Consider the following 18,961-nt stretch of genomic DNA (forward strand, 5'->3'; position numbering starts at 1 on the left):
CAGTTTTCGCTGGACTTTCAACATTTAGAGTCTCCTTCCCCCTCCTTGAATCTAAAACTGGGTTTCAATCAGTCTCTGAAGTCTCCATGTGAATCTAGTCCAGGTTGTCAAACATCACCCCAAATACAGAGGAGACACTGGGACTGTCTTATTTTGAAAAGCCTCATTGTTGTGTCCGTGTCTACGCTCCTCGCTGACGCCGTCCTTCTGTTCCCTGACAGGTCTCCATCCTGTCTTCGTTCGAGAGCCGCCTGATGCAGCTGGAGAACTCCATCATCCCGGTCCACAAGCAGACGGAGAACCTGCAGCGTCTGCAGGAGAACGTGGACAAGACTCTGTCCTGCATGGATCACGTCATCAGTTACTACCACGTGGCCAAAGACACGGACAGGATCATCCGAGAGGGGTGAGACTGCGTTTGTGACTCTGAGCAGATGAAGGGAAACGTTACAGGTGTTGTTATTGGGGGTGTGTGTGTTTGTGTTTCAGGCCGACGGGAAGGTTGGATGAGTATCTCGCTTGTATCGCAAAGATCCAGAAAGCTGTGGAGTACTTTCAGGATAACAACCCCGACAGCCCCGAACTCAACACAGTGGTACAGTACACAGAGCCAGGCTCGCTGTTTACAGTCTTTATGCTGAGTGTCCAGCTGTTCCTCTAAAGGTTTACATTCCTGTTAAACAGTTACAGTTTATGTCTTGAGAACAGTGTTACTGTGATTATTACTGTTGTTAAAGAATAACTGAGATTTCCAGATGCACCTGAAGTCTCTATGCTAGATGCTGAATGTGTGTGTGTGTGTGTGTGTGTGTGTGTGTGTGTGTGTGTGTGTTCAGTGATGTTGGATGTTTGTAAAACCTTTTTGAAAAACCATATTTATTGATGACGCTCTTTTATACCGACTGCTGACTCAGCTCATCTAGTCTGTTGTTTTGGCTCCTTTGGTGGCTCAACATCTGACTTTAACAGAAACGTTTGGTCTGATCCTGAACTGCAGATTAATTACAAACCTCATGAACACAGAATTGTATAAAAAGTTCCCTGAACAGGAAATAATCTGCCGGAAATCTCTGGTTTTACCCAAACGTCCTGCAGTTAGTGAGTTCACTGTGTGGATTCATTGTACAGTTTTAAATTGAATATGAAATATACATAAAATAAGCCTCAGTCAGTTTATTAAATGATAGAAAAGGACAAATGTTGGGAACCACACGGCTACTAAAACACCTTTCTAGTCGAAGACAACGTAGGTGTAAAAGAAAAATTCCCAGATCGAATACGCAATCGTTGCTGCTTCTCTGCAGAAAGCGCGCTTCGAGAAAGGCAAAGAGCTGCTGGAGGCCGAGTTCCGCAGCCTGCTGACCCGCTACAGTAAGCCCGTTCCCCCGATCCTCATCCTGGACGCCATCAGCGTGGACGAGGAGCTGGAGGTCCAGGAGGACGTGGTGCTGGAACACCTGCCCGAGGCCGTGCTCCAGGACATCATCTGCATCGCCGGCTGGCTGGTGGAGTACGGACGCAACCAGGGTATGTATGACGCTGTGTGTGGGTCTCACACCCTGTCCCTGCTGGTCCTCTTTCCCAGGGTCCAATCAGGTCCGGGGCCAGGGTGTCTCATTATCGGCCGGACAGAGGAAGAGTGAAACAGCCTGTACGTGTCAGCAGGAAGAGGTTAACACCACATCACAGCCTGGGGAGGTCTGTAGAGGCTTTAATTCAAAAGAGTGGATTAAAAAAGGAGAAACAACTTTTGACCCAACCTGAGGGTCTTAAAGGTCACATAAATATCTGTTTTTCTTATTGGACAAGAGCTGAAGATACGTTTAATCTTCCTGAGTGCGTTTATAGCAAAACTCTCTCAGTCAGACTGATGAAGAGCAGAGAGGCAGACTGTATTTATAAACTGTTGGCAGTGTAATCAGTCTGTGGGATTCATTATGTATCATCCTGCTGCAGGATGTAAATGAGTCTGCTGCTCACATTCTGCTGTGAGTTTCTGTTCATTTGTCCTCATGACTCAACAGTTTATTCATTAAATATGTATTATATATATATATATATATATTATTATACATTAAATAAAGCATCACAGTTTCTGCCATGTTACTGTATCCATACATCAGCCAAGTTAACCAGTACGAACGTAAACCAGTTAGTAGATGTTACCTCCATAAGGCTCTTCTATTAAAATGTAATTAAACTTTACACCTGGTAGGAAAAACAGTTTTGGTCTCTATAGTTAATTTCCCCGTCTGTGACAACTGTACAGGAGGATGAATGTTTGTATAACTCACCTGTTTAAATTATATTGAGGATTAAAGTTGACTCATTTTGACTGAATCCTACAGACACTCCGTCAAGCTGACAAGGAAACTAAAATAGTTCCAACAAATGCACTATTTCCCCATTTTTAATTAAAAACTACAGTCTGCAGCTGTTTGAGGAAATTAATGAGCCTTTTTTAAAAAAAAAAATATGTAAAAGTTTGGAGTTGACAGCAACAAACAGGAAGTCAGAAAACTTTGAGAGACGAACGTAACGCGTTGCTGGTTTTTGGTGTTTTCGTGGGATTCGTCGACAGCAGCCTTTTATATTTTTTTGTTTCCTGAACTCTCTCCTGCAGATTTCATGAACGTCTACTTCCAGATCCGGTCCAACCAGCTGGATCGCTCCATCAAAGGCCTGAAGGATCACTTCCGCAAGAACAGCGCCTCCTCCGGGATCCTCTACTCGCCCGCCGTCCAAACCAAACGCAAGGACACGCCGACCAAAAAGGCTCCGAAGAGACCAGGTCAGAAACCTCCTCACACAGAATCCACCAGCGCTCCACTTCAGGCTGGAATCGCACTCCGGTCGTAGAAGCACTCTTTTATAGATGAATCTAACAAACGAGCATGTTTCTGCATAATGTTGATTATTAAATAATAGCACAGAAATCTTCACTTCATTCACTGTTTGATTAGATTTCCATCCAGCCGCATTATTCTGTTTCAAGGATCCTCCACGATCTCTCTAATTGTCCCCACTCAGCGAACTGTAGAGCACTGCCCCCCCCCACCCCACCCCACACTGTGTTTCCCTGTGATTTTACAGCTCTAACTAATCCTTCATCCTTTCCTCTCTCATAATCCCAATGTTGTGATGACAGTCTACATCCCAGGTAAACGGAATAAGCTTTAGTGTGTGCCGTCGTGCTTGCTTTTCTGTCCGTCGGACGTCACATTTCACAGCAAAATCAGTGGCAGCATGAGTGTGTTTAGCCGTGAGAAGACGAAGTAGGACCGTTAAAGATGGCGGGAGGTTGTTTGTCCTCTGGAGAGACGTCCTAGGTTGTTTTCAGTCTAGATGTAGGGCCTCTAGTTTCACTGTGGTGTTCACTGCTGGGGACTGCAGCTGAGTCTGAGGACCATCGTCCTAAAAATGATTAAATGAGCTATATGGATCGACTCTAATACCTAATATCTGCAACTAACTAGGATTTTCATTATCGGTTTATCTTCATGATTAATCGTTTGGTCTAAAAATGTCCAATCTAAGTCTAACATGATGACTCCAGCAGTCCAAAAACTCCAAAATGTTCAGTTTACAATCACAGAAGACGAAGAAAACCTGGAAATATTCACGTTTGAGAACCTAAAACCTGTGAAACAATTAATGGATTAATAAAACAGCTGCAAATTGATTTCCTGTTGACTGAATAATTGATTAATTGTTTCAGCACACAATAGCAACATACACTTTATTAGGTTCACCTGTACAGTGTAATTAGTGTTTTTTTACGGTTTAATACTGTATTTGTTGTTTTTTGCATAACTGAGCCGGTATATAGGTTTATGGTATTTTATACTATTGTCCAGTGTACATAGAATATAAAAACATTTTAATGTAATCATGTATTTGTATGTTTTTATTGGCAAAAATGACAAAAATGATACAATATGTGAAGGAATCAGAATGTAAACAGTTTATATTAGAACTTAAAAATAATAAAAAATATACCAAAAACTTTAACACTGCTTCCTTTTCAAAACAAAATACTTATTTTAGAATAGCTGTATAAAAACTGTAAACTGACATAAAATACTCAAAGTATTTAAGTATTCAGATATTTCTAACATACTACTAACTGTTTCCTTTCTAAGCAAAATTCAAACTTAAAACGATTAAAATCCAGTTTTATTTGTTAAAATCAAAGTAATGTGAATATTTCCAAAAATGTATTGAAGGATGTGATTGGACTGTTGGATTCTGGACTTTTTCTCATTATAATCACTCACAGAATCTTTTTTCTTCCTGTCACATTGGCAGAAACAGGTTTCCATAAGTTTAGTGTGCCGCTGTGTTTGAATCCTGCCGTCGCCAGCAGTCAGTTCGCCGCCGTGAAACCAGAAAGCTGCAGAGTTTTCAGTGTTTGTGTAAATAAGTGGACGTGTGTGTGCTGTGACAGGACTGTGTGTAGTGTTGAACTGAATCCTGTAAACAGCCGATGATCTGCTCCCTCAGCCACAGGCTTTTAAAAACATATATATATTATTTATTCTTTTTGTTGTCGACAGCGCTGCTTGAATTTGAATCAACTCCATCGACATGCACACGCAGCTCGGCTATTGCTTGTGCTGAACTACACTTTTACAAGAATTAAACAGTAGTTAAAAAGGTTAATAGAAGATTTTCTGACCCAATCTAATCTATGTTAAAGCTCCACTAATCAATCTATATTTTTTAGTAATAACAGTGAATAAAATGTGAAATGTAAAAGAGGTTGTTTGCAGTGATGAACCCAAGAATTACGGAGCTTTTTAGCCTCTTTCAGCCTCTTTTTAGTGGCTGTCAGCAACTAGCTGGTGAAGAAAGTGGAGCGTTAAAGCAGATAAAGAGGCAGATGTTTCCCTCAGGAGCCGGTCGAACCTCATTTGTGACCTCAACCTTTTATCCAGCAGCAGGTTGTATCTTCAGAAGTGTTTTGGTGCTCTTATAAATTTCTACTCTCTGCCTCGAGTGAGAAAATGTGATAAACAACATTTCAGTGTTTCTGGAGAATGAAAGCAGCATTTTAAAAGAAGCAGACGTGCTCTATATAAAAGAACTGCTGCGATGATTTGGTGATATACAAATAAAATTTGAATTGAACAGAGTGAATGGAAATGTTGGCTTTAATCATACCTACTGCTGGCTATCAGGTAATCACAGTCAGTAATCTCATGGCTGATTCACGGAGAGCTGAGGTCACAAATGGGGGCTGGTGGAGACCAAACCGGAGCTAAAATCAGAGCAAATATTGACTAAAACTCATTATTTGGACACAATAGGATGATGATGTCTTTCTGTGTTTGCTGCATGTTTGAACACACAGTTATTCGCCTTTACGACAGATAATGAGCCATTGTTTTCCAGCTTCTTCTGCCCCCCAAGTGGCAAAAAAACCCCAAACCAACTGCAGCTTTAACTGTGCTTCATGCTCACTAACTGACTAACCCAGCTCAGATACTGTGTTTGAATCCTGCAGAATATGAATGTACTGTAGATTGTGCCTGTCTAAACCATGTAACCACATGTTATGGTAATATTAGTAATATGAATGCTGCATATGACTGTTTAATTGTAATAATTGTGATGTGGCTGTTTTGTGTTTTTTTTTTTTTTTTTTTACGACTGACCTAACCTGTTTATTCTGCTCTTACATGACCCCGCCCGGGCGCCGTGTGCGTTCGAGCACACGGTGTGTTTTCATGACGTAGCTGTAGTCTCTCACCTGGTCATCCTGTTGTGTAGCTGTGGTGCTAGGCTATGCCCCCCCCCAACCCTCCACATGCTGCCTGTCTGGGTGGTGGTGTCTTCAGTTCACTCACTTCCTAGCTCTTTCTTCTTCCTCTTTCTTCTTCCTGTTTCTTGGCTGTCTGGACCTCGCTGCCTCCTCTCTCCCCCCCGTCCCGTCCTCCTCCTCTGGACTCTGTCTCTGTGTTTATGGGACCAGGGACCATTCGCAAGGCTCAGAACCTTCTGAAACAGTACTCACAGCATGGGCTGGATGGGAAAAAGGGGGGCTCTAACCTCACTCCTTTGGAAGGTAACGCACCTCGGTCCTCTCTTCGGTGTCTGTTTCTGCCTCCTCGCTGACAGTGTGCCGCTCTTATGTTGTGCTTCCATGTTGTTTCTCGTCCAGAGCAACAGGCAAACATAAATCTCCTCGTAACAGTCGCAACAGCTCTACGATGGTGCAGATGAATTCTATCTAATCTATCTTTGGATTTGTCTTCTGGTCCAACACGAGGCCAAATCTGTATTTAAGTGATTTAATAAGCAAAAACATTCATCCTGAGACACTTTACACCACTGTTACTGTTATTAGTCTACAGATAGCCACACCCCCAAAATCAGAGAAGAGAGAGATACCATAAAACCAACAGGGTCCCAAATAGAAGCAGGTCTCCTTTACTAGCCTGGTGTGGATTTTGATTTTGGAAGCTCGTTGGAACGTATAAAACCCACCAGATCTAAATAAGATATAAATGTTGTGCTGCACGAGCTTCATCTCAAGTTCGGAGTCTGGAGTAGAATAAGAAAACTTTTACACACATCGATCAGTCTCAGTTATATTTTGGATTAATTGTTAAGTCTATAAAATGTGATATATATCGATATTATTCAATAGGGGTAAAATTCATACTGGTGTAAATAAACAGTTTGATAGTATTTCCCATCTTTTGTGTAAAAGCAGTTAAAGGCCTGTCTCATATAGAGGCAGGTTGAGTTCAGTGATTAAAGCAAATAAAAGTAAAATAAAGGTGTTACGGTAGATGAGCCGAAGAACAGTGAAGGAGGAAGTTGACAGAGAGATGCTCAACTGTTATTGGAGCACAGAGTAAAAAGGGGCGGGGCTTAGGAAGGTCTAAAAGTGAGGAGAGTCAGAACATTGAACAGTGTTAAAGTGTGAACGGATGCGATGAACCTTTTTAAGAGCTGCAGTGAATCCAAAGCTGTTGTGACGTTTCTCTTAAAGCTGGTTGCTCTCATGTGGTTGAAACACACACTAACTTAGATATGAGTCTCACACACACACACACACACACACACACACACACACACACACACACACACACACACACACACACACAGCCTCTCCGTGACTTCAGTGGGTGTCCCCTGCTTCCTCCCCCCTGCTGGGTGCTTGGTGGTGGTCGGTGCAGATGTTCCAGGTTCAGGTTTGCCCCCCCCCTCCCCCCCTCCCTCCCTCCCTCCTTGTGGCCTAGTTACAACCCCGGTGGTCTAACTAGGCCTGTGTCCCTGCTGCCCCCTCCCCCCTACCCCCCCTCCTCCACCTCACCCATCAGGTTACGATCACGACCTGCGGGTCAAACACCACTCTGACGCCCTGACTGAGAAGCACGGGGCCGCCGCAGGTGAGTGACGGGAACATGTGGGGGAAAAACAGACGGAACAGAAAGACATAAAAGTCTCACCTACTGCAGATTTAACACATCTCACTGTCAGTGCAGCGCTGCGGCGTTAACGCCTCCATCCGAACACACACACACACACACACACACACACACACACCCACTCAGTAACTGCTTGAGCCCATGTCTTATGTTACATTAAAGCCTTTAAAGTCTTTCTTTGTCTACCGGCTGACTGGATCTGTCCCTCGTGTACCTCTCAGGGAAGGACGACGTTCTGGACATCGAGATCGACTCCTACATCCACTGTATCAGTGCCTTCGTGAAGCTGGCCCACAGCGAGTACAGCCTGCTGGCAGAAATCATCCCCGAGCACCACCAGAAGAAGACCTTCGACTCCCTCATTCAGGTCCAAACACAGGAATTCACTTTCATTTAAGTTAGGCTGAAGATCCAGATCAGTGGTTCCTGACAGGGGGGTCACAAAGGTCTTCTTGATTTTAATAATATATCTCATCATCCTGCAGTAAAAAAGGAACCAAAGAGCTAATAGAACGAGCATCAGGGAGAAGAAAACACTGAATCTGTCAAAAAAGAAGCCTATGAAGTCTGTATGAGTGTTAAAAAATGCAAAATACATAAAACAGACAGAAGATTGTGGAAAAAATGTTCCTAAAAATATCCTAAAATAGATCTGCTCAAAATTCATTCATCCAATCTAATTTTACACAAACTTCCTGCAGTTTATTCGTTCACTTTTCACAGATCATCAGTTGTTCTGTTATTGTTATACGTCAAACATAATACTACATATCCATCAAATATGTCTCAGTCAGGAGTCAGTGATAGACAAGGGCTCCCTTAAGGAGAACGGTTGGGAACCGGCGTTCCTGGTCGTTACTTATTGAAAACTAGTTGATAAGATTAAATATTTAACACTCATTGAGTCGGCCTGGAGGTATTTAAAATAATTGTAAGGGATTGTATAAAATGTAATTTAATTGATTTTACCTTCCTGTTGTGCAGACTCTTAAATATAGTAATTGTAATACAATCTAGGGAACCAGGGCGGGATTGCAGCGTTGTTGCTTTAACTCCTCATTAATGAAGTGAACGTTGATTGCACAGTCTAATGGCTCCATCACAGTACTGGAGATAATAACTCACCAAATAACTGGGGAATCCCAGATCCGTGAAGAATAAAGTCTACAAAAATATCATTAACTTCAAGATTTATTATCTTTATTAGAATAATGAGGTGTCAGATATGATTCATCTCATTACTGAATCTTTTATTTATCTTTCACCCAAATCGAAACATGTCAATGAACCAATGAATGAAACAAGGATTCTTTACTCGCCTCCAGACAACAGGAAACAGCCCAACTTTAATGCACGTCACTCCCATCATGTGTAATCTGCTTCCTGTTCCCTCGTCCGTCCACAGGAGGCGCTCGACAACCTGATGCTGGAGGGAGACAACATCGTGTCCGCAGCCCGCAGAGCTATAATGCGCCACGACTACTCGGCCGTCCTCACCATCTTCCCCATCCTCAGACACCTGAAGATCAACAAGTCTGACTTTGACACGACGCTGCAGGTCGTCATCACTTCAGTATCTGTTGTAGGAGTGAGAGAAGATGCTGCATTAAAGTCATCTTTTTTTAAATGTAATCCACTGTGTCTGCAGGGAACAGCAGCCAGCACCAAGAACAAGCTGCCGACGCTCATCACCTCCATGGAGACGATTGGAGCCAAAGCGCTGGAGGAGTTCGCAGACAGCATCAAGGCAACACGCTCACATTTTACTCTCTCATTAAAGAGTTAGGCTAGTGGGAAGGGAAGGCAAAGGTAGAACAAAGCACAGCAATGTTTTTCATATTCTCCAAGTACCGCATATGAAATGGATTCTTTTATAGAATTATTTGATTTAATTGACAGATATTGTGATACACCACATAAATAAGTGCACAATAGAGCCAGGCTGAATGGGAGATGATACGTCTGAACTCATAATTTCATAATGCAAGCTCTGATTGATCCCCTATGTGGTGTGGAAGTGGACAAGTGCTTCCTCTACATGTCTGAACAAACAGAATGTGAATATCTTGATGCATTGAGGAAATACAGGACTACAAACACAGACATACAACAGGAGGAAATATCAAATATGAGGCTCTATAATGAATGTATTAAGTTACTTTAAGGTAGCTTTGGCTGGGATTGTCCCACAAACACCAACCAGGTTTAGTTAGAAAGGTCTGACTGAGCTGAATCCAGCATTATATGATATGTGACAGTAGCAGGTACAGTCAGTTGTCTGCATTAAGAACTGTTTGACGTCTGCCTTTAAAATGAAACAGCCGTTATCTGTGGTCAGTCTGTGGACTAAAAAATACACTTGAGAATATAATCAGAAAATGTATTGAAACTTTTTCATAAACCTTTAAAGGGTAAATAAATGTTAAATAATTTGCAACGGCTAATTACACTTGTTAACTATGTATTTAAGTTTAACACTCAAAACATTTCCTGCTCTATTCTTTCTTGCTTTTTCCATCTTGTGTGTGCAGTTTCTCCTTTAATGTTAAATGTTTGAGCACTCAGGAGAGGAGGGGAGCAGTCCATGTCAACCCCACTGAAAGGCTGATGTTGGTTCTGGTTATTTACTGAGTCCTGTCTCTCTCTCTGACCCCAGAATGATCCCGATAAAGAGTACAACATGCCCAAGGATGGAACAGTGCACGAACTCACCAGCAACGTAAGCCAACGTTCTCTTCACCTTTTCCTGTTGCGTAACGGCGCTCTCGGATTTATTTGCTCGCTCTGCACTTCAAACTCAACACACACACACACACACACACTCACACCCAGAGGGAGCACTTTTGCCGTTTGCTGGTGATCCAGGTGGTCTCCATGGCAACGGCTAACAGCGGCGAGCGGCAGCGTCTGTGTTGAATCAATAAGCTGAGGTGATGCTTACGTTGAGCTCTCTCTCTCTCTCTCTCTCTCTCCTCTCTCTCTCTCTCTCTCTCTCCTGCAGGCCATCCTGTTCCTGCAGCAGCTGCTGGACTTCCACGAGACAGCCGGAGCCATGCTGGCCTCGCAAGGTAGAGCCGCACCAACACCACCCGTTAGCCGGCGTCCTCTTAGACCCCCCGCTGCCCCGCTCGCCTGCTGAGATGCTGCTTCCTCATTAGTGCCAGTGCCAGCGGTGGTCCTTGTCAGATTTCTGTCATCTAACAGTATCCATGTGCAGGTTAACCTACAGTGACGTAGCTAACTCTCATTATTCTGTCAGGCAGTATTTGGACAGTGATATGTGCATCTGTTGCTTCTGTTCTTTGTGTTGGACGTTAAAGTTAAAGTGGCGACTTTCAGCTTTTACTGAAGTACGCAGTCACCAAGTTTTAGGAAAAAACAACAGAACAGAAGGTTTTTAGCATCAACAAGAAGAATATTAGTGACATTTTATTTCACATTATTCCTACAAAGGAGCTAATATTTGTACTGAAATGTATAAAAATCATTATAATAATTTAAAACCAACGTTACAAAGTTCTTCTATATAGGAAGTAGGGCTGCAACCTTATTTGTTTAACCTGTTTGAGCCCAAAGACTATATATTCAGTCTGATTAGGAAAAATGCCAAAAATCATTTGTTCTGATTGGTCGAAAGTCTTGAAATTTGGTTATGACATACTTTGACGAGTATCCAACAGTACAACTTCAACATTGTCACACTTTTATCAAAGTCTGGATTTTTCTAAAATAATTGGAAAAATTGCTGAGATTGTGTTGAGTAAATATTTTCCATACAACTATTATTAGTCGGGACAAATTCTGCTTATTCTCAGACATTTTCTACCATTTTAGGAAAAAACTGTAAACAGTGCCATGTGCCTAAAGACTCTAAATATAGTGTGATAAGATAAACTCCCCTTTCAGCCAAATGGTTTGACCCATTATGAACACTTCCACTCAAGGAGGTGTCAGGCCTTAAAATTAATTGATTGTTGGACAAAACAGGACATATTTTTGACTAAATAATTAATAATTAACAGTCAAAACACCCCATAAATATTAAATACCAAAACCAAAATACATAAAACAGGCTGAAAACAGACTTTTCTTTTGGTATTTTTCCTTTAAAAATGACAAATAATCATATTTACAACCTTGATGACAATATATAGAGGATATCTAGTAGAAACTAGAGGCAGCTGAATCAGTTAAAGAGCAGCAAACAGAACAAAGGAGGACTGCAGCGCGCTGATTAATACACAGCCTTTAACTGTGCAAACAGAATTAAATTCTGTAATTGTGTTTCAACACTACTGCGTCTTCATCAGAGTCCAAATGGACAAAAACACGAGCAAACAACAAATACAGTCAGCTAGAGCCCCGCAGTCTGTACCGGGGGTAGGAAACCTGAAGCCCTGGAGCCTCACGTGGCTCTCGAGCTCCTTGCCAGTGGCTCCCTGTGGCGTGGACCAAACAATGTATGGAATCTGATAGTCAAGGGTGCTGGCTCCTGATCTGTACCATTCAAACCTCGGTAATTACTGAGGATGCACGATAATCATCATTATAATGGCGCGTTTATATCATTGTGAATTATCCGGATAATTAAATTACAGCAGATACATTTATAATTATTTGGAATCATGAAGAATATTGATGGGCTTTTTAATTTGAAAGTCAGAATTGTTGTTTATTTTCTGTGTTAACAACTGTGATGTCAGTTAAATTAAGTATTTTTTGTCATCAAGTGTGTAAAAACTGCAGGTTAGGAACTTTAAAACACAAAAATGTGAAATTATTAGTTATGTTATCGGCATCCTTTTACTATATAATGATGGCCAGTGTTGTACGTCACCCAATAGGGCTGCGTAATGGCTGTCTTATATTTTTATAGAACATGTCGCTGTCCAAACACTGTATTAGAAGGTTACTGATGCTGAAACACGGACAGATCAGACAGAAAAACCTCCAATCCACACACCGTCACAGGTTTCCTACGTTCTCTCCTCACCCGTTCTGTCTTTCCACCTTCCTTCCTCCCCTCCTCCTTTTAAAGGGAGACTCTGTGACGCACGCTTTGTCTGGCATGTGCGAGAGGCAGCGCGTCAGTCCCAGTAATGTTTAAAAAAAGATACGTTAAAGTTAAATTGGATTTGTTGTGGATTTTAATCTGATCTCCTCTCATCTTGAAGGGGGGGGGGTTGTAAATGAGGTCTCTGGCTCCCTCCTGTTCCCCCTGTCGATCGCTGCTTTGCTTTCCCTCCTTTTCATTACCCGACTCTCTTCAGACACTCGCTGCCTGGCTGATGACTGTTTGCTTACTCTGCACTAACAGATCTTTTCTAACCTTTTTGCACTTGTGCCTCTTTCTCTTTCTCTTCTCTTCTGCCTTGCCTCGGCCCTTTTAGTACTGGGGGACACTTACAATATTCCTTTAGACCCCCGAGGTAAGCAAAAGATTCCTGTGGAGGCCCCTGATGAGCAGTGGTGGAAGAAATACGCTTTTATTTAAGTAACAGTAGCAAATACATGAAAGAAATACTCTGGTACAAGTGAAAGTCCTGTTTTAAAATCTTACTTAAAGGTCCAGTGTGTCATGTTCAGGAGGATCTATTGTCAGAAGTATGTTTTCATTTGTGTATTATCACCAGTGGCAGGGTCCGCCATGTTTCTACTGTAGCAGACAGACCAAACACTGGCTCTAGATGGGGGCTTTTGCTTGGCGAGGGGGTTGCAATCCGCAACTACACCCCTAGATGCCACTAAATCCTGAACACTGGACCTTTAAGTAAAAATACAGACGTATTAGAAGGAAATTGTGCTTAAAGTACCAAAAGTGAAAGTACTCATTATGCAAAATGACGGCATTAAAAGTGTTATTATGTATTTATATTGGAATATTATTAATTATTATTGACAAGGAGCTAAATTTAACAACTTTATTTATTGTAGCTTCATCTCTAATAGTGAATATTTTAGTACCTGGTAACCAGTGTTGGGCTAGTTACTCAAAGAATGTAACTTATTACTCATTACTCTTTTCTAGTTTTTTACTCCCTGCCAACAGTAATTAGTTACACTACTAGTTTTATTACTTTTCTGCTACTGCCGTTAACACTGTCCTGAAAAAATCAGATCCGAGTCACATACGAGCTAAAAGATTTAGACGTATAAAGTAACTAAACCTGTCAGATAAATGTGGTTTATAAGTCAGAAAGTACATTTGCCTCTGAAAGTAGCTGAGTAATAATGTAAAGTAACATATAATGGAAATACTCGAGTAAATGTACCTGAGTAAATGTAGGGGAGAGTCGGTATGAAAGTAACATAAAACATAAAGCACACAATTAAAATTACGTTGATACGTTAAACTCGCGGAAAAAACAGTTCTGGACGACAATGAGTGAATTAATAAGTGATTTTTGAGTTTATTGTTTCTTGTGTCTTATTTAGGATCATTTGATAGATTATTTAATACTTTAACACATCCTGAAGTCTTGAGTTTCATGGAAGCGAATCAGTTACTGTGACAGTAACAACAAGATCTATTGTCCCTTATAGGGCTGTTTATCTCTCCATCTACCATATTATATATTGTCCTTTTTATGTCCTTTGTCTAATTTTAACTTTTGCAAATAAATAAACTAATAACAATATATATTATTAATATCAAATAAAGTAATTTTAATGTAAAAATGTCATTAAAGCTGCAGTAGGTTAAATATCTTTTGTCATATTTGCTGAAACGTTCATTATATCCCTAGTTGATTAATAATTAGTAAATACCATTAAATATTGTGAAAGTTTCAGCAAATATAATAAAAAGTTATTTTTACCTGCTACTGCAGCTTTTAATTACATTTTTTAACGATTTATTGTTTTTTTATGAAATTTTTCCATTAAGATTTTATTACCTTAATATTAATAATCTTACTTTTATTTATTTATGTATTTGCACAAGTTGTAACCAAACAAATGACACAATAAAATAAAGCTGTAATAAAATTAATTTAATAAAAATCAATAAAACAGCAAATTAAATGAGTTATGTTTACTCTTTTTATAGTGTTAAATTAAATACTGTTGTTGTAAAACGTTGGATAAAAGATAAAGGACGGACTGTGTTTCCATATTAACGAGGACACAGTCAGACAGTTTAATAAAAACAAGAACAAAATAAACAATTCAAGTTTAAACTGCGACGTCGTTCCACATTGGTACAGAATAAACATCATTAAATATATTTATTAATGAAGTTTATCCGACAGCGTTGCCCCGGTTCCCGCTCTCCCCCACTCTCACTCACTCACTGTTACACTCTGAATGTTTTCGTGCTGATTCTTGAAACTATAATTGCAGCTAATTAATTCACAGTGTCACAAACAGACCCTCGGCATCGTGCTGAAGGAAAAGTGCTTTTAGATGCTGCCATGGCAACTCGAGTGCTTCCTCTGTAATTAATACTTCTGGTCCTGAGGGCAGTCTGAGTGGAGGTGTCTCCATCTAAAGAGAAAATGAAAGAAGTGTTATTAGATTAACTCAAGTAGTAAAACTGTGTGTTAGTGAGTAAATCTTAAACTTCTGTATTTTCCTCCAGAGACGAGTTCAGCGAGCAGCTACACCTCCGACTTCAACAAAAAGCTCCTGAGCACTTATATATGTAAGTAAGAATCTGCCTCCTCTTTATGTCACATGTTCTGATGATTGTGGAAACTGATGGATGAGTTGTTTCCCTCGCAGGTAAAGTGCTCGGCAACCTACAGCTGAACCTGCTCAGCAAATCCAAAGTGTACGAGGATTCGGCTCTCAGCGCCATCTTCCTGCACAACAACTACAACTACATCCTCAAGTCGCTGGAGAAGTGAGTTTCTGACGTGTGTCTGACATTGTGCGTCTGGATGACACAAGTGTGCAACCAATGTGATGGTTTACTGGTTCCATTATAAAGACAAACACAGAATAGAGGCAGAAAAATGTAGTAGATGAGAGAGGAGGTCTTCTTGATGTTAAAGGGAGTAAGAGTTTTTAAAAATGTACAGTACGCCTGTGTGTCAGAAAGAGATGATCAATGGCCAGACATTATATTAGTCAAAAAAGAAGCCTAATAGTATCTATTGTTCTGAGAAACTAATTCATAATTCTGAGATATTAAGTCGTTATTTTTAGACATTAAGTCATTATTTTGAGATATTAAGTCATCATTTTCGGTAATGTTTCTCATTAATAACTTACAGAATCACTTTTGGGCTTCCATATAATTCAGACAGTATGAAAAGGTTTTAAAAATATCAGAAAAACTCATCTCTGATCAATATTCACAGGAAATAATCTGCTCAAAATTCATCCAGATCACTCGTTTTACACAAACTTCCTGCAGCTGTTCTGTAATGTTATTAATATCTATAAAATATGTCTGTTTACGCCGTGATAAAGGGTGTACATGTCCTCACCTGTGTGTGTGTGTGTGTGTGTGCGTGTGTGCGTGTGTGCGTGTGTGTGCGCGTGTGTGCAGGTCTGAGCTGATCCAGCTGGTCACTGTGACTCAGAAGAAGGCTGAGAGTTCCTACAGGGAGCTGATCGAGCAGCAGATCTGGATGTACAAGAGCAGGTAAACGCGCTCAAACTCAACAAACATGCTTCCCTTCTGTGGCGTCCGCGCTTTGACCTGACGTAACCATTTCTGTCGGCAGCTGGTTGAAAGTCACGGAGCACCTGACGGACAGGAACATGCCCGTCTTCCAGCCCGGCACCAAGGTCAGAACTTTATTATCGCTCAACTTTTGGTACTCAGGTGTCAACTTTAGCGAGCCCGTATGATTTTTGGCACTGGAGGAGAAAAGTTGATACGGTGCCAGTTGAGCAGAGGTCAAACCCAAACCCAGCACGTAACTCTGAATCACAGATTACAGCTTAAAATGTTCATGAAATAAGTGTAAGTATCATAATCTGTGCTTCTGTCCTCCAGCTGAAAGATAAAGAGCGACAAGTGATTAAAGACAAGTTCAAGGTGAGGTCGGAGGTCAAGTGTCTCCTCTGAAATCCTCTCAAAGATCCACAAGAACAAACTGTGTGACCTCTCTTCCTCTCGCTGCCTCTCAGGGTTTTAACGACGGTCTGGAGGAGCTGTGTAAGATCCAGAAGGGTTGGGCCATCCCGGACAAAGAGCAGCGAGACTCCATCCGTCAGTCTCAGAAGAAAGTGGTGTCTGATGCTTACAGGGCCTTCCTGCACAGGTGAGAGTTACTCTGTGTCCCCACCACGGTGCTCCAAGGTAAACGAGAGGGGAACAGTCGCCTTTCAATGCGGCTAAAGGATAAAAATGATGCCGGAATAACGACATCATGATGGCGATTAGTAAAATGTCTGAGTTCATACTTTGTCGGGTCTGTGCGTAAGACGACGAGTAAACAACTTTTAAAATGCTCGAGTTCTGATCAATCCAGGCTATTAACCCTTAGTTCATAGTAAAGTGAAACGATAAGATAAATCCACTTTTTAATCCCAAAAGTTTAAAAAAAATAAACACTGATTGCAACATTACATCCCATAACAAATCACCAAATCTCAATTTTCTGTGTATTTTTATTTCCAAATCCAATCATTCATTCATGCTTCAGGTCTAATGTTTAAATTACTGCTCGTGGACTCTGTCCTCACACCCGCTGTTTCTCTCTCCTGTTTCATCCAGATGCGCCAACATCTCCTTCACCAAGAACCCCGAGAAGTATCACAAGTATCGACCGGAGGAGGTGGAGGAGATGATTGAAAGGCTGTTCGACACGTCCGCCTGAGCTTCGCTTTGATCAGCTCCGGCTCCTGTTCCCCCGCGCCTCACCCCGAGCTCAACACGAGCTCCTCTAACAACACTCGAGCCTCTCCTCACACTACCGCCACCCTCCTCCTCCTCCTCCTCCTCGTCTGATGAATGTTTTGTACAAAGATATGAACATGATGTATTTATGTAATTTAGCCGTTCCAGCTTAGCATTTCAAAACCATAATAAAGGGAACTCTGTGAATTGGTTGTAATTTGTTTTGTTGATGACACAGAGAAGATAATCAGACAAATAACATAATGAAGTGTCTTTTGTCATCCATTTTTTCACCGTGGGTACATCGTTAAATGTTTGTCACCGCATACGAGCGTCGGTCTGAATAAATAACTGAACAGACGTCAGCTTTTTCTGTTCCTCGGCGCGGGAGCACATCGTTAGAGCCGGGAGATCTTGTTGCATCCTAACGACCATTGAGGGGTTTTCTGCAGGAGAAACACTTGAAAGCTTCTCAGCGAGACGTCAAAAACAAGCATCCGTTGATCAGCGGTGGAGGTTTTTAATTTACATAACGACAGTGTGGTGTTACAGATTGGTGTTTTTTCCAGGGAAGAGACCGGAGCACGTTCAGTTAAAGCTGCTGTGATCAATACTCATCATGTAACAGTGGTGGAATCAAACAAAATACATTTACTCAAGTACTGTACTTTAAGTAAAATAGCCCCTCAAGAAACCAGAAGCCAACGGTTCTTAAATATAATCACATTTTCTGCTAGTGAGGAATTTTGCTTCACTAAAACTAACATAAAAATAAACTAATGAGACTTAAAACTAGAAAAAATAATTTAAGCAGGTTGTTCTCATTACAAGCAATGCAAACTTTGTACCTTAATCTGAGATTAATAATTAGATTTTTGTTTTTTAATTAATTAATTTCTTAAAACAGCATAATCAAAAATAAATCTAGCTCTATATTATCTGTGACATCTGACAAAGTTTATATTTATATATCTAATATTTTATTTAGATATATTGTCTTCCTTTACTACAGGAAAAACACTAGCGAGCTATTGTACATTAATCATTAGCAAAAATAAAATCTTACAATAAGACGCAATTCCTTCAAACATAATAAAATAAAGTGACATTGTCTTAAATGAAGGAACTAGAAGCTTTATTTTTATCATTTCTGTATTAAAACAATGAAAAACTAAATAGCTGCTTCAACTTGGAGCTCAATATTAGCTGTAATATCTGTAATATCTTATTAAAACCAGATTACAGTTCTAATGTAAAACATGTTTGACAAGATTATTTTTCTTTTTAGATAAAAAAACAAGACTTATTTCACAGAAACAAGACATTTTGCCCTTTTTGAAGAGTATAAATACCCCAAAACTGTACTTGAGTATTTCCACTTTATACTTCATTTATTTGATCAAAGTTGAAGTAAATATAAATCAACTAATATATTATGAATGCTGAATATAAAGTAATTAAAATAAGCTCCACCTTAACCAGCTGCTACATTACAATGATTATGTTAAATTTTGTATAATTTATATCATTAAAGCAGGATTTGGTGAAATGTATGTTAATTAGGAATTATTATAATTGCCACACCTAATTTGTGAGGAAGTGGGTCATTAATTATACAGCTCAGCGCTGAGTCGTCTGTTTGTTGTTTGTGTAATTCAATCATTAACAATAACGGAAAGGTTGGGAGGTGGGATTAATAAGAGGTTGTGTAATGGAAACACACACACAC

At 40.5% G+C, this 18,961-nt stretch overlaps 1 protein-coding gene across 13 annotated transcripts in view; it reads left to right on the plus strand.

Moving 5' to 3' along the window:
- exoc7 (exocyst complex component 7) overlaps positions 1-17,439 on the plus strand; it is a 22,628-nt gene extending 5,189 nt beyond the window's left edge. For 2 of the 13 annotated variants that reach the window (XM_051417607.1, XM_051417611.1), the window contains exons 3-22: positions 222-406; positions 490-595; positions 1,305-1,527; positions 2,624-2,791; positions 3,149-3,160; positions 5,975-6,067; positions 7,332-7,400; positions 7,661-7,806; positions 8,845-8,997; positions 9,088-9,186; positions 10,096-10,158; positions 10,441-10,507; positions 12,830-12,868; positions 15,019-15,081; positions 15,162-15,282; positions 15,934-16,029; positions 16,112-16,175; positions 16,387-16,428; positions 16,521-16,654; positions 17,110-17,439. In XM_051417607.1, the coding sequence (XP_051273567.1) occupies positions 222-406; positions 490-595; positions 1,305-1,527; positions 2,624-2,791; positions 3,149-3,160; positions 5,975-6,067; positions 7,332-7,400; positions 7,661-7,806; positions 8,845-8,997; positions 9,088-9,186; positions 10,096-10,158; positions 10,441-10,507; positions 12,830-12,868; positions 15,019-15,081; positions 15,162-15,282; positions 15,934-16,029; positions 16,112-16,175; positions 16,387-16,428; positions 16,521-16,654; positions 17,110-17,212 (2,046 nt within the window). In that variant the 3' untranslated portion in view covers positions 17,213-17,439. The remainder of the gene's footprint in view (positions 1-221; positions 407-489; positions 596-1,304; positions 1,528-2,623; positions 2,792-3,148; positions 3,161-5,974; positions 6,068-7,331; positions 7,401-7,660; positions 7,807-8,844; positions 8,998-9,087; positions 9,187-10,095; positions 10,159-10,440; positions 10,508-12,829; positions 12,869-15,018; positions 15,082-15,161; positions 15,283-15,933; positions 16,030-16,111; positions 16,176-16,386; positions 16,429-16,520; positions 16,655-17,109) is intronic. The other 11 variants (XM_051417609.1, XM_051417612.1, XM_051417608.1 and 8 more) reach the window with 11 other exon arrangements.
- Positions 17,440-18,961: the final 1,522 nt, after the last annotated feature.

The sequence above is a fragment of the Dicentrarchus labrax genome, unplaced genomic scaffold (assembly GCF_905237075.1).
Source record: "Dicentrarchus labrax unplaced genomic scaffold, dlabrax2021, whole genome shotgun sequence".
NCBI classification, from domain to species: Eukaryota; Metazoa; Chordata; class Actinopteri; family Moronidae; genus Dicentrarchus; species Dicentrarchus labrax.